The sequence below is a fragment of the Rhinoderma darwinii genome, chromosome 12, assembly GCF_050947455.1.
Source record: "Rhinoderma darwinii isolate aRhiDar2 chromosome 12, aRhiDar2.hap1, whole genome shotgun sequence".
Classification (NCBI taxonomy): Eukaryota; Metazoa; Chordata; class Amphibia; order Anura; family Rhinodermatidae; genus Rhinoderma; species Rhinoderma darwinii.
The window spans coordinates 66,899,086-66,925,229 of NC_134698.1; the positions used below are offsets into that span (position 1 = coordinate 66,899,086).

The window sequence follows — 26,144 nt, forward strand, 5'->3', positions numbered from 1 at the left end:
AGAGACACGAACATTCAGCAGTCATGTGCACACGCCTGCCTGCTCAGCCTCAGAAGTCAAGCCCGGAGGTCGTGGAGGAGGATACCGACTTAAGGCCCTTTACTTCTGCCCAGTAAATGAGCGCTGTTCCTCAATACAGCAAGTTGGTCGGCGATCGTTTGCTCCATTTAAACGGAGCAATAATCGGAATGTATGGGGTTGAGCGATCATTTGTTCCCACACATTTGCGTCTTGTTGGCAGCACATCCCCTGTTTACACAAGATGTGCTGCCGTCAAGCCTCAATTTTTGGGGTCACATAAAAGATCCCATTAGCCGAAAAATGAGTGGTTACTCGTTCATCGGCTGATTGATGCCATGTTTACACCGGGAAATGATCAGGGGCAAACGTTCGTACGAGCCCTCATTTGCCCGATCATTGGCCAGTGTTCAAGGACCTTCAGCTCCAGGAAGTCTTTGTCTGTCTGAGGATCCCAAGCGCAAATCACTAAGTGGCAAATCGTACTTCACGAAGTAACCCCCACTTTCTTCCCACGTTGGGGTGTGATTACACATGACTGTTTTTTTTCCAGTTTTTTTCTGTTGTGATTATGCGTAAAATGGTTTAAAAAAAACAAACCAAAAAACCTCCACAAAGCCAGCAAGTGAACCCGGCTGGTGTTTTTAGGTGGGAAAGAAGGCAACCCTAGATAATGGGCATTCAGTAATAGATGTAAGGGGCATCATGAGCAAAGGTAAAAGGCAATATACTGAAATCCTCTATCTGGAAATATAAGTGGTATATAACCCTTTACTGTATTTATTTAGATTTCCTATAGTGAAATCTATGGGAGTCTATGACTCCGTCACCAGGGCTGGATGAGTTGTGGTGAAGTTTTGCTGAACCAGTTCCCTCTAGTTTTGCATTTGGAACCAGTGAGTTTCCCCAGCAGACGCCTGTGCGGGAGTGACTGCCTCATTGTATTCTCTGGATCACACCTCCCTGTGTACTTTGTATTCTGCCTCTTAACCTAGATTTGTAGCTGCAGCTTTCTTTGCTAATGAACAACAGATGATGGATCATGGAGAGATCTGAGCTGAAGTAGCAGATCTGGAGTGCGGCCAATGAGTCACATCCCACGTGCACAGCTCCTCCGCTCAAAATTGGGGAGGCTCGTCTTATTTTGGAATTTCGCGTTTTCTATCGGTTGAGGCTTCTCTAAAGTGATGTAACAAGTACTCGCCAAGTTCATCATATCGCATGACCTTTATACTGATTGACTGGTGGCTATTTAACGTGATCTCATTAACAGATTAAAGGATAAATGCCCTGGAAAACATAGTTGGTTCACCTCCGAGGAGATCACTTCAGTTCATTCCTGGGGACAGAAGGATCTCTTATGTGCTGCGTGGAATTAAGTGAACTTAACTGAGTGATTTGAGTGTAAATGTATGGTAACGTATGAGCTTTTATCTAGGAGATGGCAAAACAATTGTCCATGGGATTTATCTGGAATTAAAGGGGTGCAATATCCTATATCTGATCAGTGGAAGTCCCACTCCCGGCACCCCTACCGATCAGCTGTTTTAAAGGGGCCGCAGCATTTGTGCAAGCACTGGTTCCCCTTCATCGCTCACACTGCCCATTCACTATGGGAGAAGAGCGTAATGTAGCGAACCGCTACAAGGGTGTTGGCATTTGACTGTATTGAGCAATGAAGGGGAAGCAGAGCTTGCATTACATGACGCGGCCCCTCTTAAAAAAAAAAAAAAAAAACAACAAAAAAAAAAACATATCGGTGGGGATACCGAGAGTCAGACCCCACCAATCAGATATTGATGGCCTATCCGGAGGGTCAATATTTTTTCTCTCCGGAAAACCCCTTTAATACTCCACTTAATTCAAGTAAATCGGGCTGATCTGTAGGACTCCCTGTGGATGGGAGTGCCGCGGTTTCTGAGGGGCACCGGCACGCTTCAGACCTTTTTCTTTTTCTAATCCTGGAGACTCCTTTAGGCCAGGATCACATGCACCGTTTTGATGCAGTTTTCGGTGCATTTTTTTTAGCCAAAGCCAGAAGACCCAAAAGGATGGAGAGGTATAAAGAAGAGACTGATGCATCTCCTTTCTTTTGTTTTCAGTCCTGTGTTTGAGCCAAAAATGGCACCAAACCTGCGTGTGATCGTTGGACTTGGGCTACAGTCACACGAGCGTGATAGATTTCCGCCCGTAAAAAAAACATGTGCGTGGCGTTATTGCATCAGTGTGCTTTTGCAAGTGGCATGTGTTTTTCACGCACTCACAAAGCCCATTATTTTTTTTTAATGGGATTGATTTGCAATCACGCACAGCACGCGGATGTGCATCCGTGTGCTGTGTGTAGTTTTCACGCCCCCATTGACTTTTATGGGCGCAAAGGTGCGTGAAAACGCACCAATATAGGACATGCAGTGAGTTTCAGGCAGCGGACTCTCGCTGTGTAAAAACTCCTGCATGTGTGGACGGCCACATTGAAATCAATGTGTCTGTGTGCTTTGCGTGATTTCCATGCACCGCACACGGACCAGTTTTACGCTCGTCTGAATGAGACCTTAAGGATTGAGTTTGGCTTCCGCTGTGCTATTAGAAGTAATAAAAAACCACAAACTTACTTCCCCTTCAGTTACGGTCAGCTCCTTATAGTGGTGAATGCATTGCTGGTTTCCAGGGAAATACGTAGTCATTAATGGTCATGGCACGGCAGCGAAACCCAAAAAAAGTTTAGCGTCTCATAACGAGTTACCTTTTCGTTACAATTCACTTCGGCAACCCTTTAACGACCACCTTCTGTCTTTTCACAGCGGGCGGTGCTGGTCCTCCGTCTGCAGCAACGTGTTTTGGTGGGGAGAGTGTTTCAGCGAGCTGGCGTAGAAGCGTTGTTAAATTCCCCTCTAACAGCAGCTTGTGCATAGTGACACAGGGCGTAATGTATTCACATACAGAAGTATAAATCTAAAGATGTTAAATAGTCATTAAGAAACATTGCAAAAAATTACAAAAGAATAAGATTTAGTATCAAATACATTTTGTTGTGCATACATACGCCAAAAAAAATTGCATAAAAAAAGCTTTTTGCTGTATTCGCGACGCACAAAAATTCTATAAATAAGTCCTTTTATATGTACCCCCAAAAAAGGAAATATTTCTCTCACCTAAAACAAGGCCTCCTACAGCCACGTCCGTGAAATGCACAGAGGCGCTGAAAGGAAAATATTAAGCTGGTCTTTAGGGGTTAAAGGCTATGTACACTTTTTTTTTTTTTTTTTTGTTTTTTAAATTTTTTTTTAGGGGCATTTTTATTTCTTTTTTAACAGGTCAGTCAGTGTGTTTGGTAAAACTGTATCATTGGCCTTTATTAAAAATGTGTTTTTACTTTTATTTTTTTAGATACAGCTTATCTGTTTTCTCTATACAGAGCAGCTGTATCGTTCGCTAAACCCTGAATCGGGCAGTCCCGCGGACCTGATGGGTTCAGTGTCAGCGGGTCCTGCGTGTCTGATATGCCTGTAATCTGTCACATCTAAGTTATGAACTTGGATATAGTAGATACCAGGTGGATCCTGCGTGTCCGACACGCAGGACCCGCTGTCACTGAGCCTTAGTCCAGCGGACCTGCTGGGAATAGGACTTCGCGCTATTGTCTTGTTGCCCGTTGAAGAGGAGATGGCAGCTCAATCTGGCCTGTGCAAGGCTTCTATAATTCCTGCATATTACCTACCAAAGCAGGGGTGCAGCAGCAGGGTCATGAGGATCTTCTGTCCTCAGAGGATAGGATTGAGGGTGAAACTAATTTTGGACCATCTTGTTGGTTGACAAGGGCCAGCACCAGGAGAGAGCACTTCTTACGTTTCCTAACTTGCGGTGGAAACAGCAGAGGTTGGAATAATTTTTTTTGCTCGCTTCGGGCAAGACCTCATGTTGTCTGCACTCGTTTTAATACATGACGCTCACTTTTCTTTATTGGTGGAACTATTATTTGCTTAGTCTCCAGTTTAGGGTTAAAAAAAAAGTGAAATCCTTATGAATATGAGCTTGTGATGACCTTTTATTCTGCCTTTTAAATATTCCAGTGTAGTCCCATAGCCCCCCCCCCCCCCCCCCCCAGTAGAGCCTGCAGTCCTGTTTCCATTCCACAAACCCATAAATACATTAGGGACGATCTCATAGAAAAATCGTTCGGAAATATGAAGACAACCAGAGGGAATTCATGAGTACACAAGGAGATCATTCCACGATCCCTCCATGTGACCCTTATATTCCTTATACTGTATTCAGGTAATAGTTTAATAATAGTCCTACGTAAGCCTGTGATCAATGGATAAAACCCTTCATCGGGATCGCAGGCTTTTGTTTTTCTAGGACGGGAGCAGTTTTCCATCTGATTGGAGCCATGTAAATACAGCCGTAGTCTGGCAACTCCTAGAAAGTAATTTTCCTTACGGTTCACATGTCGATAGTGTCACATAATTACACGCTTTCATGTCATGTCTACTGTTTAGTGCGTATAATTGTATTGGAGCATGTCCCAAGGCAATCTACGTGCCACTTGTCAAGTATATACGGAAAATCGGGGGGGGGGGGGGATTTGTAAAGATTTGTATAAAGCAAGACACCTGAAGATAGAAGGACTTCTATAAAGAGAACCCGCCATGTTGAACATGGTGTCTGTCTCTGCTCTTTCTGTGTTTGACAGTGGACAGTCCTATTTAGTAATTGACAGCTATCAATGCACGATCACACAGGGAAAGCTGTCAGTCATTGAGTCATTACACATATCACTGGACTAGTGTAAACGCTGCCGCCGGTCAGCCCACAGTCCCAGTGTAAACCCTGTCACTATTTAGTCGGTAGTCCAGTGTGAACTATGCCACTAGTGAGCCCGCAGTCCTAGTGCAAACGCTGCCGCCGGTCGGCCCGCAGTCCTAGTGCAAACGCTGCCGCCGCTCGGCCCGCAGTCCTAGTGCAAATGTTGCCGCCGGCCAATCCACAGTCCTAGTGTAAACGCTATCTTTATTTGACATGTAGTAGCGTTTTGTTTGTTTTTTAGTTTGGCGACCCTAAAAAAAATTTTGGTTCCTGCATTTTTAAGCTTGTATCCCCTCAATAGATACTGGGGGTAATGCAGCCCTGTTCTTCTGATATGACTCGCAGTTATCGGGGAGCATTCATGTAATCTGTAGACTCAGAAGAAATTCAGACACCAAAGAACTTTCCTTTTGGACTCATTGGAATATTCCATCTGTGGCACCATTACTAGATGTACTGTAGTTAGTCATTTATTGTAGGATTTACATGCTTTGAATAGTTTGCTCTCTCATACAAAACCCTAAACCCGGCCGGCCTCCAGTGTTACTGGTTTATCCTGATTTTGTTGTTGGAGCAAGAAAACTTGTCTCTACAACTTAACAAAGGGAACTGTGTGGATCTGTGCGAATCATCTGCTAGAGAATAAAGAAATCTAAAACCTAAGTTTATATGTCCTTGGTGATCTACCAGCTTGTTCAGGTCTCCTATTGTATACGAAGTGTAAAGGTCTGTGGGTCATGCACTTATCTCTAACTTGCACATCCCCATATTACTGCTCGTAACCCCCCCCCCCCCTCTGAGTATAAGCGATGTAAGGCAAGCCTACACCGTCTTTGTGTGACATGGACTGCCATTTGTTTGAAAGGCTGCCATGCAATACTTCATTTTGCCTGCAGAGGCTGCTGCAGGAGAAATGTACTACTGGCCTTAAAGAGGCTGTCACCACATTATAAGTGCCCCATATTGTACATGATGTGATCGGCGCTGTAATGTAGATTACAGCAGTGTTTTTTATTTAGCAAAACGATAATTTTTGATGGAGTTATGACCTATATTAGCTTTATGCTAATGAGCTACTTAATGAACAACTGGGCGTGTTTTACTTTTTAGCCAACTGGGCGTTGTACAGAGAAGTGTATGACGCTGACCAATTCGTGACCAATCAGCGTCATACACTTCTCTCCATTCATTTACACAGCGCATAACGTTATAGCTATAACGCTATGTGCAGCCACATAAACACACTATAACGTTACAGCACAGCACAGCGAGATCTTGCTGTAAATGACAGCTTACAGCGTAATCTCTCGAATACGCCAGCTATGCTGTAAATCACAGATAAGTGGTCAGGATTCTGAATAGACATCCCGTCTGGGCGTTTTTACTAGCTGGGCGTTCTGACGAGAAGTATCATCCACTTCTCTTCAGAACGCCCAGCTTCTGGCAGTGCAGACACAGCGTGTTCTCGAGAGATCACGCTGTGACGTCACTCACTTCCTGCCCCAGGTCCTGCATCGTGTCGGCCACATCGGCACCAGAGGCTACAGTTGATTCTGCAGCAGCATCAGCGTTTGCAGGTAAGTAGCTACATCGACTTACCTGCAAACGCCGATGCTGCTGCAGAATCAACTGTAGCCTCTGGTGCCGATGTGTCCTCGCTCGTCCGACACGATGCAGGACCTGTGAGTGACGACACAGCGTGATCTCTCGAGAACATGGCTGTGTCTGCACTGCCAGAATCTGGGCGTTGTGAAGAGAAGTGGATGATACTTCTCTTCAGAACGCCCAGCTAGTAAAAGTAGTAAAAACGCCCCGATGTACGCACATAATACACGCCCACTTGGACTTTTACTTTAAACACGCCCACTTGGACTTTTGCAAGCCTCATTTGCATAAATACAAAAATGGTCATAACTTGGCCAAAAATGCTCGTTTTTTAAAAATAAAAACGTTACTGTAATCTACATTGCAGCGCCGATCTGCTGCAATAGCAGATAGGGGTTGCAAAATCTGGTGACAGAGCCTCTTTAAGATTACTATGTGCTGTGTAAATGAATGGAGAGAAGTGTATGACGCTGATTGGTCACTGATTGGTCAGCGTCATACACTTCTCTCCACAACGCCCACTTGGTCAAAAAGTAAAACACGCCCAGTTGTCCATTGAGAAACTCATTAGCATAAAGCTAATATAAGTCATAACTCCATCAAAAATGATCGATTTTCTAAATAAAAAAAACACTGCTGTAATCTACATTACAGCGCCAATCACATCATGTACAATATAGGGCACTTATAATCTGGTGACAGAGCCTCTTTAACTTCCTCTGGCGATCACAGCTGATTTGTCTCCCTGCTCTCACGCATGGTCAAGATCTTTCGAGATTATAAAATGTGTATTAATTGTTGGTTTCTACATGTTGAAGTAAATGTGTTTTTTGGGAAATACCCATCAATGGGAACAATGTTGTGTCCATGCCATGTTCAGGAATGGAGGAAGTATACATATATGCTTTGTATGCGCTTCAGTTCATACAGTAATGTTTATGAACTGCAGTTACTCATTGACTCTTTGTTTGCATAACGTGTAAACAGGGCCAAGATTAGAAGACTATTTTATCAGCCTTTCCAAAGACTGCATATGAGGCATGTAAGATTAGCAGGCCTAACCAAGCTGAGGTCTGATGTGGAAACAAGGTTGAGTCTTGTAGGCACTTGGTTAATAATGCTGGTTTTGATGGTTATAATATAGGTGGTCCCGCTATCTATATATATATATATATATATATATATATATATCTACGCTTCCTGGATTTAAAATGGTTTTTAGGAGACCCACTTTGCACTGAAGCAGCGCCACTCCTGTCCTTGTGCTGTGTTTTGAATCGCAGCTGGCCTGGATGAATGTGCTCAGTGGCAACACTGGACACGGCCCACTGAAAAGAGGCACTGTTTCGGGAAAAAAAAAAGGTCTTTTGTAGTATAACCTGAAACCACCCTTTTAATGCTGCATTCCGTCAGCAATACAGCATTTTTTTAATACCGGTATTCGGACCGCATGACCCGGATCCACTGCAGTTTAAATGTACTGAAATTCTATGTTGGTGTCGGTTCCATTCACTTGAGCAGCAAGGAGTCTGGGTCTTGCAGACGCTCAAATACAAACGCTAGACTTCTAAGAGTATGGTTGGGATCCCACGTAGCGTAAACGTTGCGGAACTTCTGCAACGGAATTCTGTGTGGAAATTCCGCAGCATTTGCAGTAGCAGTAAAGTGAATGAGATTTGAACACATCTCATGCACGATGCACAAAAATCTGCTGCAAAATTGTCCATAAATTGACCTGCAGTACGTTTTTGCTGTGGAAACTTTGCTCTTTTATTGCGGGTTTTCCCTGTTAAATTGAATGGGGGAATATAAAACCTGCAACAAATAGAATATGTTGTGATTTTTGCAGTGGAAACGCTGCGATTCCGCCACAAATATCGCAAAATAAAAAAAAACACATTTTGAAAAAAAATCTAAATAAAATAGCAAACACTTACCCACCCCCGGGCGTTCACATAGCGACGTGTTCCTCTGTGCTCCGTGCAGCCTGGCTTCTTGGGATGATGTTTCATCCCATGTGACTGCTGCAGCCAATCAGTCTGTAGCAATCACATGGGCTGCGGCGTCATCCCACAAAGCCAGGCTGCATGAGGAACAGGAGGACACGTCGCTATGTCGACGCCTGCGGGTACGTTTTGTCAGTTTGTTTTTTTTTTTTTTTACCACAACGGTTTCCCACAGCGGAGATTCCGCCTGAAAATCTGCACCACATTTTGGTGCGATTTGTTGTTATCCGAAATTCCCTGCAGGTTCTAGGTTGGATATACTGTACTTTTATGCAACGTATCTGACTCGTGGGAACATACCCTATTCTTGTTTTTTGTTTTTTTGGTATCCGCCCATCTACTTGCTGGTCCTCGTCTTCCTCTCTGCCACCTTCACTTACTATTCCAAATGGCAGGGTCATATATAAAATGTCAAATGGATTTAGTCTGGTCAACTATGCTTTGAGTGTAGGGTTAGGCTTGGTTTTGTTTTGTTGCTCTGCACAAAATTCTCAATATGTTTCCTGGTTAAACTTTCTTGGGAATGCCCCAACAACTCCCCCAGCACACGGGTTAAAATATATTGTGTGTGTATATATTATACACTATACACACTGTACCTTTTTGGTTTCTGGCCCATGTGTGATGGTTTTGAGAACATTTTATGGTCCACAACTTCCCTGATGGAGTCTGTCCTATTAAATGACACAACCGCTGTATTGTTTTCCCACCTTGCTCATGTTTCTGTCAAAAAATATAAAAGCTGACCACTGGTTTAGTGGTTGATTATCTTGGAAGACGTCTGTATTTGCGGAGCTCAATGACCAGATGGCATGTGCTGACGTAGGAGTGTCATTATTGTAAGGAGAATGCTACATGCTGTGGTTGTGACCTCGACCCATTTGTTCTCCAGACGATGGTGTAATATCTTCACTTGTATTTTTGGGGGATTGCAAAGACCATTCGTTTTACTATTCCAAAGCAGTTGGCCATATTATTGGGAAGCTTTTTCTTTTGACTTGTATGATCACTTTTTGAATTATTGCCGTCCATAAAAATGATGGCGCACAATGTTGACTCTTCGTAACAACTTTGCAAATGGACAGTGTTGCCGAATAAGTCGATTTTATATTCCCTTGAACGGTGGTCATAGAAGTGTAGGGGTTGTGATTTGGTGGTTCTATGGTCTATGTCACCCCACTGAAATTTTCACCCACATGTTTTCTTGGATTGTTGGCAAACGCTACCACTAATGGTGAAGAAAAATTTGCAAGCATGGTCGTCTTACATATCCGTAATGTTCCACTCGTAGAAATCTTTGGGCTATGCATAGAAATCTATGTTCCCACACTGTACCTCAGTATGCCTCCGATTTCATAAGCCGGTATCTGGAAGGTTTTTATCCCCACAGATTCAAAAGAAAAAAAATGATGGCACTTTCCATCAGATGTCACATTACGGAGGTATTTTCTGGTGAAACACTGGTAGAATATGGGGCCGCTGGGAGGCACCATATGGCAACACATAGAGTGCAAACAGGTCAATGTTTTGGAAACCTAGGGATGTCAGTGCCACCACACAGGATCAGTGCACATTTCCTTGTCGCTTACATCAGACCTATTTATTCAGGACAATGGGGAAGATTTCCCATCGTGCACATTTATGGAACCTCCACAGGCTAGATGCAGGTTCCATCTCTGGGATCCGCACCTATCTCTAGAACAGGGCCGCCTTACTCCCATCCTGCCTTCTCTTACTCTTGCTGCTCGCCAGCCACTGACTGACGAGGTGGTCAGGAGTACGGAAACAGCTGAGCTCGCTATTTGGGAGTTACAAAACTGCATAGCACAGTGAGCTAAGCTGTTTCCATAACTCCTGAGTTCCGGAAACCGCGTAGCTTGCCATGCTACCCTTTTACCGTCCGTTCCATTCAGGTCTATGTGATTTACAGAAGCGGCATAGCTCAGCTGTTTCTGCACTCCTGACTACCGTTAATCCGTTTCCAGAGAAAAAGAGAAGGTAGAACGGGTGTTTGGCCCTGTTCTCGATTATAGATGCGGGTTCCAGGGGTGGGACCTGCATCTATCGGACATTTCTGGCATATCCTGTGGATATGCCATAAATGTCCAACATGGGAAAACCCCTTTAATCACAAGAGTTCTAGTTTGCTGTCGAACTGCTGTCTCCAACCTGTGGCACTCCAGCTCTTCCAGAACTAGAAGCCAACTTTTAGGACATGCTGCGGTCATAGTTCTGCAACTGCTGGAGAGCCACAGGTTAGGGGCCACTGCCTTTGGCATGCTCTTCCTCTATGTCCAAGTGTCCTATCTTCAGAGAGGGTACTAGGTACATCAATCCACTCCAGTAACCAATACCTTTGTACTAGAAGCAATAGATGTGATCCTAATATCTTCTATTATACTCTGGTTTCTCATGTTGTGTATTAAACATTTCACACTTCATAAGGAGACCTGTAATGACCTGGAACAAGGCTTCTCCTGTCCTGTTTCAACTCTACCACATTTCTCTTAGAAATGCTGTGTTTTTGTTTTTTTTCCGAAGTGCTAAAAGTAGAATCGGACAAAGTTCTTTAGAGTCAATTTCCACCAGTGATTATAATCTGGATTCTGACTGCCCAGCGTAGTTTATCTAAAAGGAACATTCTGTGTAATAGACCCATGTGGTTAACGTTTTACGACCTTTCAGTCCAGACCGCAGCGTCTGTTTGTGAACCAGGAGTTGTCGGTGACTTGTGCATCAGTGACTATATTGCTCGTATATTGTGTGATTTTAGGATGTACAGATATCATTCTTTTGGCACTTCACCAAATTTAGGAAACCTAAATGGTGCTTTGAGTGGCTTGAACAGGCATGTATTCTTGTGGTGTATATATGAGATCTTCATGCAGCATATCCAGAACCCAAAATAGTGGGCACAGCTCAATCTATCAGCATTGTTCTGGTAACTGCTACATAAACTAAGCTCCTTGGTGGCTGTTGTTGACTTGGATCAGTTGGTGCTACCGCCCTATGTACTCATTGCTTTGGGTGATGGTCAAAAGTAACTTTCAACATCGTGTTCTTTTCAGATTGCGTCTTAGTGATGGAATTTGGGTGGCCCTGTTGGGTTCCTTGAACATCCGTTCTATGGAGGCTTCAAAAAAATAAGAAAAGAGGGGCAATTAAGTCACAATTTGTCCAGAAAGAAGTAGCCGACTGTAGAACAGGTGGCTTGCAGTTGTGTATTGCAATGCGTTTGGATGTTTGAACATCTTTTGTCCAGCTTTCTGGATAGCCATGATGGTCAATCGGTAACTCGACAGCTTTTTGCAAAACTACAACTCCCAGCATGTAGTCAACAGCTGGAGAGCCCCCGTTTAAAAACCACTGTTTCATAGCAATGTTCATAATCTCTCCTCCGTGGATTTGGACTGCCCAAAGTCCTGATGCTAATAATATCTAGACATTGAGAGTCCAACATATACCCGTATAGTATCTGACCTATTTCTTGCGTTGCCTGAAGAGGTTTACAGTAGGTTTTCACAGCACATTCTGAGCCGCTCTGTGTAGATGTGCCAATGCCGAGCTCTTTGCCATTTCTGTGAGTCCAAAGAAAAATAAAATTTTCTCAGATGTTGATGCCAATATTTGTCCACAAGTGACCTACTTTTGGAAGCCCTTGTTGAAGTGAACAGTTCTGCAGAACATACACCCATAAAAATGTACACACTTGAGCCAATTGGAGGCTGTATTACAGGAAATGTGTCTTTATGACTTACTGAATGTTACTTAAATAAACAAAATAATGGATCTGGAAGTTTTTAGTAAAACTTATGGGGGACTTTATCATTTCATTGGCATTTTTCTGGCGTAGAAAAGTGGCAAAAAGGCCCACAAGTTGAAAAATGTGACTTGTGGGCCATTTACACCGCGTGCGCCCATTAATAAATCTGTCACATCCTACTCCAGCATAGATCGCGAAGACTGGCATATGAACCACCAGTCTAAGTAAATTTGCCCCGTTAGTGACTGCCCCATAGTGTTTACCCGGCGGCCACTAACGGGCTTTATTCCGATGCAATAGCCTTTTTACGGCGCTGCATCGGAATAAATAAACAGAGCAGGGAGCCGTTAAATCTCCCTGCTCTCAGCAGCCAGAGGTTGCTGAGGGCTGGGGGCATACCGGCTCGAACGGGTGAGCTCCCTCTCATCCCACTGACACCCGGCAATGAGATCACAGACTGTCTTTGTCTCCGATGGCAGCTGGGGGCCTAATAAAGGCCCCCAGGTCTTCCTGTAGTGTATGCCTGCTAGATCATGCCTCTGGCATGACCTAGCAGATGCCTGTCCGTTTTACACGGACAGGCATAATACACTGCAATACAGAAGTATTGCAGTGTATTATAAATGCGATCGGATAATCGCATAGTGAAATCCCCTAGTGGGACTAGTAAAAAAAGATTTAAAAAAAAAAAAAAAAAAGTTTAATACAAAATGATAAAAACACTTTTCCCCCTTACAAACTGCTTTAAAATAAAGTAAAAAAGTTACATATATTTAGTATCGCCGCGTCCGTAACGATCCCATCTATAAACTTATTACATCATTTAACCCGCATGGTGAACGCAGTAAAAAATAAAATAAAAAAAAACATGCAAAAATTGCTGATTTCTTTGAATCCTGCCTTAAAAAATTTTTTTATAAAAAGTGATCAAAAAGTCGCATCTACTCCAAAATGGTACCAATAAAAACTACAAGTCGTCCTGCGAAAAAAAAGCCTTCATACAATTGTATCGACGAAAAAATAAGAGTTGGCTCTTCAAATATGGAGACACAAACTAATAATTTTGAAAAAAGTTTTCTCTGTCTAAAAGTAGTAAAAAATAAAAATATTATACAAATTTGGTATCGTTGCAATCGCAACCACCCACAGAATAAAGGTATTGTTATTTATGCCACACATTAAACGGCGTAAATTCAGGACGCAAAAAAGTGTGACAAAATTGCAGGTTTTTTTTCTGTCTCTCCCCCCCCCCCTCCCCCCCCAAAAAAAAAGTTTATAAAAGTTAATCAACAAACTCTATGTACCCCAAAATGGTGCTATTAAAAATTACAACTTGTCCCGCAAGAAACAAGACCATATACAGCTATATCGACGCAAAAATAAAAAAGTTATAGCTCTTTTGAATGAGACGTTGGAAAAACGTAAAAAATGGCTTGGTCATTAAGGTCTAAAATAGGCTGGTCATTAAGGGGTTAAAGGGGTTTTCTGGTTACAAAAAAAACAAAACTTGTACAGATACTCTATTAGGGCAGTTAATAGAGGGGCTCCCCCGTTCAGGTCCTCCATTACCCAACGCATCCATACATTACACAGACATCCCACTCATTTTAATGTACACTGTGTAATGCTTAATTTTCCCTCTGGTGGCGCTGCAGGGAAATTAAACACTTGCCGCCAAGTTCACTTTCCAGATTACAGATGATCACTGGGGGTCCCAGCAGCAGGACTACCTCTGATCATCTTAACGGAAGCCTCTTTTAACACAAATGGATTGTCCAACGCGTATAATCCCTTTAAATATGACAGTACTTACTGTTTACCGTCTAGACTTTGTCCAGCATTTTCTTCTAGGTACTTTATATTTCTACAAGGCTGATTGGTGGAATGTAATTGAACGACGCCACCTCATGGTCCGATTTCTTGACAAAACATTTGATGTGGTGTTTGTTACTCTTGGGAACACTTGATTGTTTAAATGTTTTTGAATTTCTGAAAGTGTTCAGTATCCAGAGCGCTACTGTCTAATCTGACACATAATCTGAGTTCCCACATCTGTTTTTATAACTTCACATCTGTATTTGTGACTAGTCAGAACCTGCTTTCTGAACGTTCTTTACATGCTGTACAATCTCAGCTTCTTCAGTGGCCTTTTAACTCGGGAGGAAATTCCAGGAAGCCGAGTATTTCATGTCTAAACAATGCTACAAAGCTGAGAAAGGGAGGATGTTAATCTACGACCATTTTAGTTTCTCCTCTCCTTGGGCCAATTCACACGAATGTGAATTACGTCCGTGTGCTGTGCGTGGAAATCATGCGCTGCACACGGACCCATTTATTTCAATGGGGCCGTTCACACATGCAGGAGTTTTCACGTAGCGATCGGCCGCTGCGTGAAACTCACTGCATGTCCTATATTGGTGTGTTATCACGCACCTACGTGCCCATTGAGGTCTATAGGTGAGTGAAAATCACGCACCGCACATGGATGCACATCCGCGTGCGGTGTGTGATTTGCGCATCATTTCAATTGAAAATAAAAAGATGTGCTTTGCGAGTGCGTGAATAACGTGTGCCACTCGCAAAGCACACTGATGCATAACGCAACACACACGGACTAGATTCACGCACGTTTTTAACGCGTGTGAATCTGCTACGCTCGTGTGAATGTAGCCACACGCGTGCCTGTGTCATTTCTAAAGTTCTGAATATGAATGTCAGTGATTTCAGCGAAAACCTTGTAGGTTCTCGTAACAATAGCTCTTTCTGGGTAACCAAGCGTGGGTTCTCATTGTTTTGCAGGCCTGCGTGTTTGTTGTCAATATAAGGGCTAATAAATATTTGTATATTTATTTATTTTTTATATATTTGTATTTATCAAATTTTTTATGTTTGTATATATTTCTTGTCTTTTGGTTATATATATATATATATATATATATATATATATATATATATATATATATATATATATATGTGTATGTTTTTTTGATTTTATTTATTTTATAAATGAGTATCCTGTAAATCTAATATTCTAAGGTGTGTTTTTATTTTATTTTTTTATTTGGCTCTTTGTGTAAAATATTTAAAGGGGGAATCCAGCCCAAAATAATGTCCTAGATAAATGTGGGATGTCCATGAGCCCGGACCACCACCAATTTCCAGAATGAAAGGGATGCCAAATTGTGTTGTAAGATTAGAAATATGGTTATATGAAATATAATTTGTTACTTGTTGGGCTGCTATAACACCAAATACCTAACACATGAAATGTAATTGCAGGATCAGTTCAGAGCGTCGGAAGGAGAAATCCAGAGATGCAGCACGGAGTCGTAGAAGTAAAGAGTCTGAGGTCTTCTATGAACTCTCCCACCAGCTGCCCTTGCCTCACAATGTCAGCTCTCACCTTGATAAAGCCTCCATAATGCGTCTCGCCATCAGTTATCTGCGTATAAGAAGACTCTTTGATGCAGGTGAGCACATTAGCATCCCAATTATTGCACTGGATTTTTATTTTATTGGCTACATTTTCAACTAAAATGACCGTGAAAAGCTGGAAGAATAGTTTGACTTTTCCCTATTCCCCCTTTTTGCCCATTCTTCCATATCTACAGTATAGTTAAAAAACTCAGAGGGCCAGATATACCAGTTCAGCTTGGTAGATGAATATGCATTATTTGAGTTATAGACAATGGTCATGTATGTAGACATAGGGTATTAAAGTGAATGTTCACCTTTTAACGCCATGTTGTTTTTAGGACCAACATTCTGTGCTGATTTATTTCTTATTATATCTTTACAGCAGTCGGAGCAGAGTTTTTTTTTTTACACTAGAGCGCCAAATCCCCTGCATAGACATAGATAATAAGGTTCTGGCTGCCTGCAGCCACCGCTAGGGGGAGCTAAGTAAGCTAACTTCATACTGTTCTAGAGTAACAAAAGTTTTTTGAAAGTTTAGACATTTTATAGTGACATGTCAGAAGTTTTGATCGGTGGGGGTCCGAGCACTGAGACCCTCACCGATCGCTAAAACGAAACAGCAGAAGTTCTGTACTGCTTTGTTTCTGATCGGCCTTCCTCGGAAAGCCAACTGAGTGGTGTACGGGCTGATAGACTTTCTATTGATCCCTTACACTGCTCCTAGGAAAGCAGATCAGAAACAAAGCAGCACAGTGCTTGCTCGAGCGCTTCTGACGCTTTTGTTTTAGCGATCTGTGGGGGTCTCCGTGCTCAGAGCCCCACCGATCAAAACTTTTGACGTGTCGCTGACATGTAAAGTTTTTTTGAAAGTTTAGTTACCCCTCAACTCAATGATAAAGCCACATGCCATAAGCCTCTAAGCTCCCCCTAGTGGTGGCTGCAGGCAGCCAAAATCGGATCATTGAACTCTATTTCTATGCAGGGGATTCGGAGCTCTGACTGCTGTAAAGATATATTAAGAAATTAATCCGCACAGAAGGTGGGCGTACACTTTAAGGTTGCTGCGCATCTGTACCAGTCTGCCAGTAAGCTAGACCAGAGATATGTATGCCACATCCGATATCCATGGGAGGAGATGGCTCACTACACAACATCGCCACACATTGCCCAAGTCATGTATAGTAATAATGCGCTGTCTTGTCCAGGTGGCACGGATGGTGAATCTGAACTGGAGAAACCGCTCAACTGCTTCTATCTGAAGGCATTGGAAGGATTTGTTTTGGTCCTGACTGAAGAAGGAGACATGATTTACCTGTCTGAAAACGTCAACAAGTGTATGGGACTTAATCAGGTATGGATGAACCCTCCTCCTCCCTGATTTTTGTAGATTATTTGAGGTGTGTCTGACAAGGGTCTGGGTACCTTTTTATTATCCCTTACCTGTTTTGTATTGGGGAGGGGTAGAACAAGATTTAGCCAGGCAGAGTATTGAAGCAGTCTACACAAAGTATTACAGGAGGTAAGTGTTCTATATAAAGATCAGGTCATCCTTCAGACTATTCTCCCATCAATCTTACTGTGCATTTCACAAGTGCGCTCCTGGGACACTACCTCAAGACTACTTTTATTTGTTGTGCCATGTGCAGGAGGCTGCCACCGTGACAGGTGCCATATTACGGGGTTATTCTCCCTATCCTCTGTTGGATTCATGCTTTGTATGCCTCCCTGTGAAAGCGGAAGAACAGTAGGGCCCTGTGCACTTCTATAGCTGCAGAGTTACTGTCAACTATGAGTTGTACAGAGCTGTTTGGTCCTGTGCATAGGCCATAATAATCACAATCCATGCAAGTGAGCAGATCTCTGGTGCTGTCATTTGATAAGGTGCGGTTGCCCCACTTTGTGCCATCAAATTATTGATTATTCTAACAGAAAATGATGGCCATATTGTCTTGTCAACTATTTTATGTGAATTGCAATTCATGCATTTACTTTTTTGCTTCTCTCTGATTTTCCACAGTTTGAACTTACTGGGCACAGTGTGTTTGACTTTACCCATCCATGTGACCATGAAGAATTGAGGGAGATGCTGACATTTAGGAATGGTGAGTACCAATAATGGTGTGTTCAGGAGCCGGTGCCCCCTCTACCGTTCTCACAATCCATGTATCAGGGGCCGGGCACAGTCTTCTGCAAAGACACGCTCCCAGCATTTCTGCTGCATGGATGGTGACTACCTAGAATCTGCATAACAGCATGCAGATCCAACGTGGTCACCTAGGCTTTAGCGTGTCTCCCTATTAAGTCATTTTTTTTATTTTATTTATTTATTTATTTTTTAATCTGGTTTCTATTCTGGTCAGAATGGATAAGAGTCGGATCAAACCTTTCCATAAGATTACACAACAAGAATTCCTAGGAAACTGATGCTCCCCTTCATCCCGCGTATCAAATAACTTTATTAATTACCAACCCAGAGGGAAAGTATTTTATGCTTTAGGGTATGTGCACACACACTAATTACGTCCGTAATTGACGGACGTATTTCGGCCGCAAGTCCCGGACCGAACACAGTGCAGGGAGCCGGGCTCCTAGCATCATAGTTATGTACGACGCTAGGAGTCCCTGCCTCTCCGTGAAACTACTGTCCCGTACTGAAAACATGATTACAGTACGGGACAGTTGTCCTGCAGCGAGGCAGGGACTCCTAGCGTCGTACATAAGTATGATGCTAGGAGCCCGGCTCCCTGCACTGAGTTCGGTCCGGTACTTGCGGCCGAAATACGTCCGTCAATTACGGACGTAAATAGTGTGTGTGCACATACCCTTAGAACAAGGCCCAAAAAAATGGGAACAGAACACTTAATTCCTTGAGGCACATTCTTGGGATTGCAATGTGATGTCATACTCCTGAAAAGTGGCCGATCATGGGAGAATGTGAAATCTAGTATCATGTAACTGAATTATCCAGTAATATTTCTGTGGCACTATATAAGTTTAATGCTGGCCATACACATTCGATTTTTCTCGGCCAGCAGATAAATGTCGTTTTTGACAGTCACTGCCATCAATCCAATATATCTGGAAACTAGCTGATGATTGGGGTTGGATTTTAACCTTTCCGATCCTATTGTTTTAACCATTATCTATTAGTGATGTTAACCAATAGGATTCACTCCTCTTGTAGGACCAGCTAAAAAGGGGAAGGAACAAATCACAGAGCGGAGTTTCTTTCTGCGAATGAAGTGCACGCTGACCAGTCGAGGAAGAACAGTCAATATAAAGTCTGCCACGTGGAAGGTGAGAAGAGGATAAGAAATAATAATGTGGGTTATGTGTTAAAGGTAGTACAGACCAGTGCATTACTGTTCCCTATAATGCTGTCAGATTTAAAGTGACTGATTTATTTGAAGAGACTTTAGACATATGGAAAATGGGTTTAATTTATATTATTGTCCACTTAAAATCGAAAAATTTTTGATTTTGTCTTTTTTTTTTTTTTAGGTTCTTCACTGCACAGGGCACGTGCGGGTCTATGACTCCTCCAATAACCAGAACAATTGTGGATACAAAAAGCCACCCATGACTTGCATGGTTCTGATCTGCGAGCCAATCCCTCACCCATCAAACATTGAATTTCCATTGGACAGCAAAACCTTTCTCAGCCGTCACAGCCTTGACATGAAATTCTCTTACTGTGATGAAAGGTATACACTAAGGAAAGCTTCACCTTCACGAATTAAGTGATCGTCACAAGCTTCTGATTCATAGAGCAATGCTGCCACCTGTCTGCCAATAAGAATGCCTGCAGCTGTAGTTTAGAGAAACCTGATATGCTGTTTTTCTAACATGCCTAGTAGGAAGTTTTAAATGTTAGGCCCTGTTCAGACATAGCCTAAACACTGCGGAATTTCTGTCCAGATCTGTAAATTCCGCAGCGTATTACAGTAGCAGCAAAGTGGATGACCTTTCAATAAATCTCATCCAAACAGCGCAAAACGCGTGGGGAAATTGACTTGTTGTATGGCGATCTATTGATTTATTAGTATTATTTTTTTATTTTCACCAGAGTAACAGAACTGATTGGATACGACCCAGAAGAACTTCTCGGACAGTCCGTGTATGAGTATTACCATGCACTAGACTCTGACCACCTGACTAAAGCACATCATGACAGTAAGTTCTCCACATAGGTCTGAATTTTGGGATAAGTGTATTTGATTCCTCAATGATGTTGTTCTGAATTTTTACACTGGCTTTGCACATTGCAGTGGTATTTGCCAGATCAAGTGGCAGTCGATTTGGATGAACCTAGACCATGAAATTCTTAAGCAGTCATATTTATCCCTGATACTTGAGAATACGGAAGAGCTTAGATAGTAAGATGTACTATACTATTTATCTGGAAAGCTCTTCCATCTATAATGACTGATGTTATTTTCCTCTTAATTATCCCACCACAAAGGATTGTATATTTACATGTTTTGCTTTTTTTTTTAACATAGTGTTCACAAAGGGACAAGTGACTACCGGTCAGTACAGAATGCTAGCCAAGGAAGGAGGCTTTGTCTGGGTTGAAACACAAGCCACTGTTATTTACAACACAAAGAACTCCCAACCACAATGCATTGTGTGTGTCAACTATGTCTTGAGGTTAGTCAAGTCACCAATATCTCACGGTCTTTATTACTGGTCAGATGTAGCAGAGCTGATACCTTGATGTGTTATGTAGTGAACTTACTGCATTACCTTAGTGGTTTATCAGAGTACTAAAGGAACCATCGATGACCTACTCAGCCCTGCGACATAATTAAAGCTGACCATACGCATCAGATTGCTGACAAGCAAATGGAAAATGTAACACTTGGGGTCCAATTAGACTGGCAGATATTCTTTTGTAAACTAGCGACGAGCCATTTGGCGAGTCATTTGCGTTCGAAAGATAATCTATTACACGACAATAATTGCTAAAGATTTTCGCTGTTCAGACGTTCCTTCGATCGCCCATACAACAATTGCACACACAGATTATTGAGCTTGTAGGGGAAGTGCAAAGGACTGATCTGCTAATAACTGGAAGATTTCTGATTAGACGAGGGGCCGTGGCAGCGACAAATGGTCATCTTTCACCCAGATAGATGTGGCCAATCCTCAGAGATTCAACGATTTATCGTTCGGTCATTGCACGCAAGATTATCACTTCTGTTTGAACGATTATTCGGACGATAATCGTTCCGTCTGATAGGGCCTTTACTTTTCCCCGCAGATTACAGTTGATCTCTAGGGGTCCCAGCTGCATATTATCAAGGAACCCTTCGAACAAGTAGGGATTGTCCGATGCGAACAATCCCTTTAAAATAAATGTACAGTACTTAAAGTGTAGCTAAATGTTCGAAAACTTCTGACATGTCATAGTGACATGTCAGATGTTTGTATTGGTGGGGGTCCGAGCACTGAGACCCCCACCAATCGCTAGAACGAAGCAGCTGAAGCGTTCGTGTGAGTGCTCGGCTGCTTCGTTTCTGTTCGGCTTTTTCCGGAAAGCCGATGTATCGGAGGACGGGCTCATAGAGTTTGTATTGAGTCCGTACACCGATACATTTATTTCCGGAAAAAGCCGAACAGACACGAAGTGGCTGAGCGCCCACACGAGCACTTCAGCTGCTTCGTTCTAGTGATTGGCGGGGGTCTCAGTGCTCGGACTCCACCAATCCAAACTTCTGACATGTCTCCATGACATGTCAGAAGTTTGTCAAGCGTTTAGCTACACTTTAAAGACTGGTCATATGTCTTATATGTTTATTGGGATGATTGTCTCTGCTACTGAGCCGTCAGTGCATTGTGGAACATGTAGTTCTAACGCGCTGTTATGTTGCTACTTCTCTTTTATTAGTGGCATTGTGGAGAAAGACCTGATATTGTCCATTGGCCAGACAGAGTCTCCTCTAGCGCCTGCAGAGTCTGCTGAAATCAAGATGCCTCCTATCTTCACTACCAAGAATGACGGGGATGACCTCTCCAGCAGCTTGTTTGATGAATTGAAAAAGGAACCAGGATCACTGACTCTTCTTGCTCCAGATGCTGGAGATGAGATAATTGCACTGAACTTCAATTCTAGTGGTAGGTATTAATGTATTATACATTTATGTGTGTTTGGTTTCTAGATTATAAATGTTTTTGATTCTGTCTTTTATAAAGTGTCCGTGGTAATTCTATGTATTCTCTGTTTTTTTTATTTTTTTTTTAAATTTAGATTCCGAGCAACACTTTGAGGTTCCATTGTATAACGATGTAATGCTCCACTCGACCAGTAATCCACCAGAGAGCATGCTGGTGTCTCCTGTCCCAGCTCTAGAAAAGCCTAAACCTTTGCGCAGCAATGCTGACCCTGCACTAAATAGAGAGGTGGTGATAAAGATGGAGACAAGTCGTGACAAGCTGGAGCTAGCGTTCACCATGCCTCAACTCTCCAAACCGTCCAGCCCATCAGACCTCAGCAGCAGCCGGAGCTCCACAGAGGTACAGACACAGGTGTTTTTAGTAATACAGAAATGTAAGGGAAAGGCAGAACACCTACCCGTCGGAGATCAACTTTAGTTCTTTATTCAAAGTTGAGGCAGGTAAAAATGGGAGACATGCGCATGACTGTCGGCCTATGGCTGTATTCATGTCCTCCAGACGTTTTCTGGCCTCTCGAGGTGTTTTTTTATAGTAAGCCTTTAGCATTTAGGGTGACCATACACGTAGTAGAATATGCCAATAGTGTGGTGTGCGCAGCAAAACCGCTAGTAGTTTTACCATGAATCGCTGCGGTTTTAGGCCACGCGGCTTGTACAAATGAAGCACATGCAAATCCTCTGCAGTTCTTGGCCGCACGGCACAATGCCTAACCACAAACTGTGGTTTAGAAATCTCATACAGCGCTATGAGGAAGTAGGTTAGCAAGAAAAGGGGCAGAGGGAAGGTCTTCACACGCGGCTGCGGTTTCAGACTGCACACAGGTTTTGTTTGTAGTCTGTAACCATGGCGACAAATGGGTCTGCATAATAACGGTTAGGCTGGGTTCCCACAGTGCAGATTTTGCCTGCATTTTGTAAGCCAAAACCAGAATTGGATCCAGGAGAATAGACCTATAAGGCGTTTCTTTTATAGTTCTTCTATTTAGGTTCCGTTCCTGGCTTTGGCTTAAAAAATTCATGCAAAATCTGCACTATGGGAACCCAGCCTTAGACCCAACGCTACATAGTAGGGACTAATTGAAAAGTTGTATTTTGGCTTTTTTTTTTTTTTATATCGTGCATCATGCTTTGGAACAATAAAAAAAAAAGAAATGGTTGTAGAAGTGCACATAGCCTGGATGAAATGGTTTATCACATGATGGAGCGCATGAACATTTGAGGATAAATCTCCAAAATTGAATTGATTTTCTGTTAACTTCTTATAATAAACAATAACTCTGTAGTTTTACTTTTCTGTAGCCCGGTACCCCTGCAGAGTACTGTTTTGATGTGGACAGCGACATTTCCAGCGAGTTCAAGATGGACTTGGTTGAGAAACTCTTTGCAATAGACACCGAATCCAAGACCCCGTTCTCCACACAGGTATCTCTGTTCTGTTTCTTTTGGATTTGCTGGGCAGAGTTGTTTTAGTACTCGAAGGCCGAATTCAGACGTACGTGGTATACGTTAAAACAACGGCCATAACACGGACCGATCTAATTCAATGGGAATGTTTACGCGGCCGTTGTTTCAACGGACAGTGTGAAGAGTCCATTGAAATATAGAACATGTCCTATTTTGTCCCGTTTCCATGGATCCCTTGACGGACTTTTTTACTTCGGAGTTTTCCCATGTTCGTCTGAATTCGGCCTACGTCTTCTGATTGCCTATACTACAGACTCCCACACTTGATTATGTAACCGCTCGATGGTAGAATATGGGAGCAGGTACTGTAGCGGGTTGCCATGACGTGACGGTGTCAGGAAAATAAATATTTTTTACTCTGATCTGTAAGCCCCACCTAAATGCTCCTACGTCGCTACCCACTTGAACCCCCCTCCCTCTCTTCTTACTTTGACTGGATCCAGGCAGTGTAATCAGCGCATTTTTAGAATTTGTAGGGACACACCACACTGTCAAAAGGAAAGGTAACGCCCTGTTTTCAAATTATTGATACATTTTCAGGAGGAATAACAGAGGGACGGTATAATGTAAAGTTCTAAGAAAAGATGGTCCAGCATTGGTATTTTCATGGAGAACGTACTATGAGAGACCAGACCCATTACTGCTTATAGCATTTATATACTGACAATGTTTTGGGTTTTTTTTGTTTTTTTTTCTTTACAGGAAACCGATTTAGATCTGGAAATGTTGGCTCCTTACATCCCAATGGATGATGACTTCCAGCTGAGAAGCTTTGATCAGCTTTCCTCCCTAGAGAGTGAGTCTGCGCAGCCCCAACCTCTAGGACACCTCAACAATTTCTTCCAGTCAACCACTGATTTGAAACCAATCACCACCGAGGCAATGAGTGACCCAAAGACCATCATTGTCCATTCACCTGCCCAGGTGATGAAAGACGTGCATAGTGCACCGTCCTCCCCGTACAGTGGTAACCGGAGTCGCACAAGTTCTCCAGTAAGAACGGACAAAACTTTAGAAAAGACAGAACGATCCCGACCAGGAACTCCAAGTATACAAAGTCCATTAAGTAAAAGGTAATTCTTTAAAATTTAGCTGCTCCAAGCGACTGGTCTTTGAGTTGAGCCAAACATTCCATAGCGTTTATATCTGGACATTTGGAATATACACTGACTTCAACTGACACCATAGGCGTGAGCATTGTAACGGTGTTAACCTCAGGTAGGAGGATTGGGGGGGGGGAACACTCCTGCACCAGGCATTCTAGAAAGATGCTACCAGCAGCGTGATGGTAACAAACATTGTAGTGACACACTGTTATATTGTCTGGCTTAAAAAAAGAAAAAAAAACATTAATTTTTTATGAAATATTTAATTCTTTGAGTAAATGGGCCGTTGTCCCTTTGCCAGAGCAGAGAGTGGCTACAAAAAGTGACACTTACTCTAGAGGCTCCGACATTACACAAGAGAGTACATTGATTTCAGTGGGCACTATGTAATGCTTAATTTCCCCTACACTGTAGCTGATTTATTTGATGGTCCAACGGCTATTTTCCCTTTGGACTTGTAAAGTCTATAATAAAATAATAATTGTTAAGCCTATATTCGCAGTGTTTTGGTTTTGTCATTTTTTTTTTTTTATCCAGTTGGCATCCTTATCAAAATGCAGCTTGCGCTAGTTTTGGCGTTTCTTTTACTCAAGGCTCCTCTATAGGACTTCAAAAACTGGCAAGAAATACGCATGTAAATAACGAAACGAAGTAAGAAACGCCACCAATAACACATGTAAAAACAATGCCGAAAACAATAGCTTGTGTGAAGGAGGCCTAAAGGCACTGCTTATTTTTTGTTCCCCTTAGAATCAGCGCCTCTCTTGTTCATGGGCCGTGTCTGGAATTGCAGCTTAGCCCCATTTACTTATTGGGGTATTCTCATCAGAGACTTTTATGCATCTCCACAGGATATGCCATAAATGTTGATAGAGGCAGGTCCCACCTCTGGGATCCTCCTTTATCCCCAGAACAGGAGTCCCCGACCCTCCCCCCCCCCCCCCCCTGGTAAAGCGGGCCCTTGCTACCGCATCCAGTCGGAGAATCAGTAGAGAGTTGGCTGGGATTACAGAAACAGCCGCGTTTGCTGTGCTATGCTATGCTGTTTTCATAACTTCCCGCTCACCAGGCAGGATGGAATCAGGGACCCCCAGTCTGGGGATAGGTGCGGGTCCCAGAAATGGGACCGGCATCTATCAGACTTATGTCATATCCTGTGTATTTGCCATAAATGTCTCTAAGATGGGAAAACCCCATTAAATAGGGATGAGTTGCAATATCTGGCACAGCCCAAGGACAAGTGTCGCTGCAATTACTGGATCCGTCACTAGGTGTGTAGTACACATGGGGGCTGGTGTAATCAGTCCACGTCATCGCTTATCGTGCCGGCGGCCCACCACTGCTGTGTGATATGAGAATCTCTGTACATCTTGTCAGAGCAGCAGTTACAGGGATAACTTTCGTGTACCATGTTTTGGTTTTTTTTCTGCTTCCTACTGACGTGTCTTCTGTTTTAACAGATGTACAGTCCTGGATGAGGACATCAGTCCGAAGATGATTGCATTACATAACGCCCAGAGAAAACGTAAAATTGAAAGCGATGGCCCGTTGTTTCAAGCAGTGGGAATTGTAAGCTTTTTTACATTTGTTCATGATTGCACGTTTATTTTATTGAGCCTGGATGATACAGAATAGCCAAATTGTATGTTAGGCTGTCTCATTTTTGCCGCGGTTTTTGCAAAAATCGAGGCAAAAAAACGCATTTTGACCACAACGGCCTGACAGTGAAGCTGATTGCACGGCCCTCTGTATTCAATGGTAGAGATTTATACTTGTGCAAAGG

At 42.8% G+C, this 26,144-nt stretch overlaps 1 protein-coding gene across 3 annotated transcripts in view; it reads left to right on the forward strand.

Moving 5' to 3' along the window:
• HIF1A (hypoxia inducible factor 1 subunit alpha) overlaps positions 1 to 26,144 on the forward strand; it is a 46,854-nt gene that overhangs the window by 14,710 nt on the left and 6,000 nt on the right. For 2 of the 3 annotated variants that reach the window (XM_075843720.1, XM_075843719.1), the window contains exons 2-14: positions 15,478 to 15,668; positions 16,821 to 16,966; positions 17,633 to 17,717; positions 18,800 to 18,912; positions 19,117 to 19,319; positions 19,682 to 19,788; positions 20,118 to 20,265; positions 21,506 to 21,732; positions 21,866 to 22,131; positions 23,091 to 23,213; positions 23,958 to 24,328; positions 24,899 to 25,012; positions 25,822 to 25,930. In XM_075843720.1, the coding sequence (XP_075699835.1) occupies positions 15,478 to 15,668; positions 16,821 to 16,966; positions 17,633 to 17,717; positions 18,800 to 18,912; positions 19,117 to 19,319; positions 19,682 to 19,788; positions 20,118 to 20,265; positions 21,506 to 21,732; positions 21,866 to 22,131; positions 23,091 to 23,213; positions 23,958 to 24,328; positions 24,899 to 25,012; positions 25,822 to 25,930 (2,203 nt within the window). The remainder of the gene's footprint in view (positions 1 to 15,477; positions 15,669 to 16,820; positions 16,967 to 17,632; positions 17,718 to 18,799; positions 18,913 to 19,116; positions 19,320 to 19,681; positions 19,789 to 20,117; positions 20,266 to 21,505; positions 21,733 to 21,865; positions 22,132 to 23,090; positions 23,214 to 23,957; positions 24,329 to 24,898; positions 25,013 to 25,821; positions 25,931 to 26,144) is intronic. The other variant, XM_075843721.1, reaches the window with a different exon arrangement.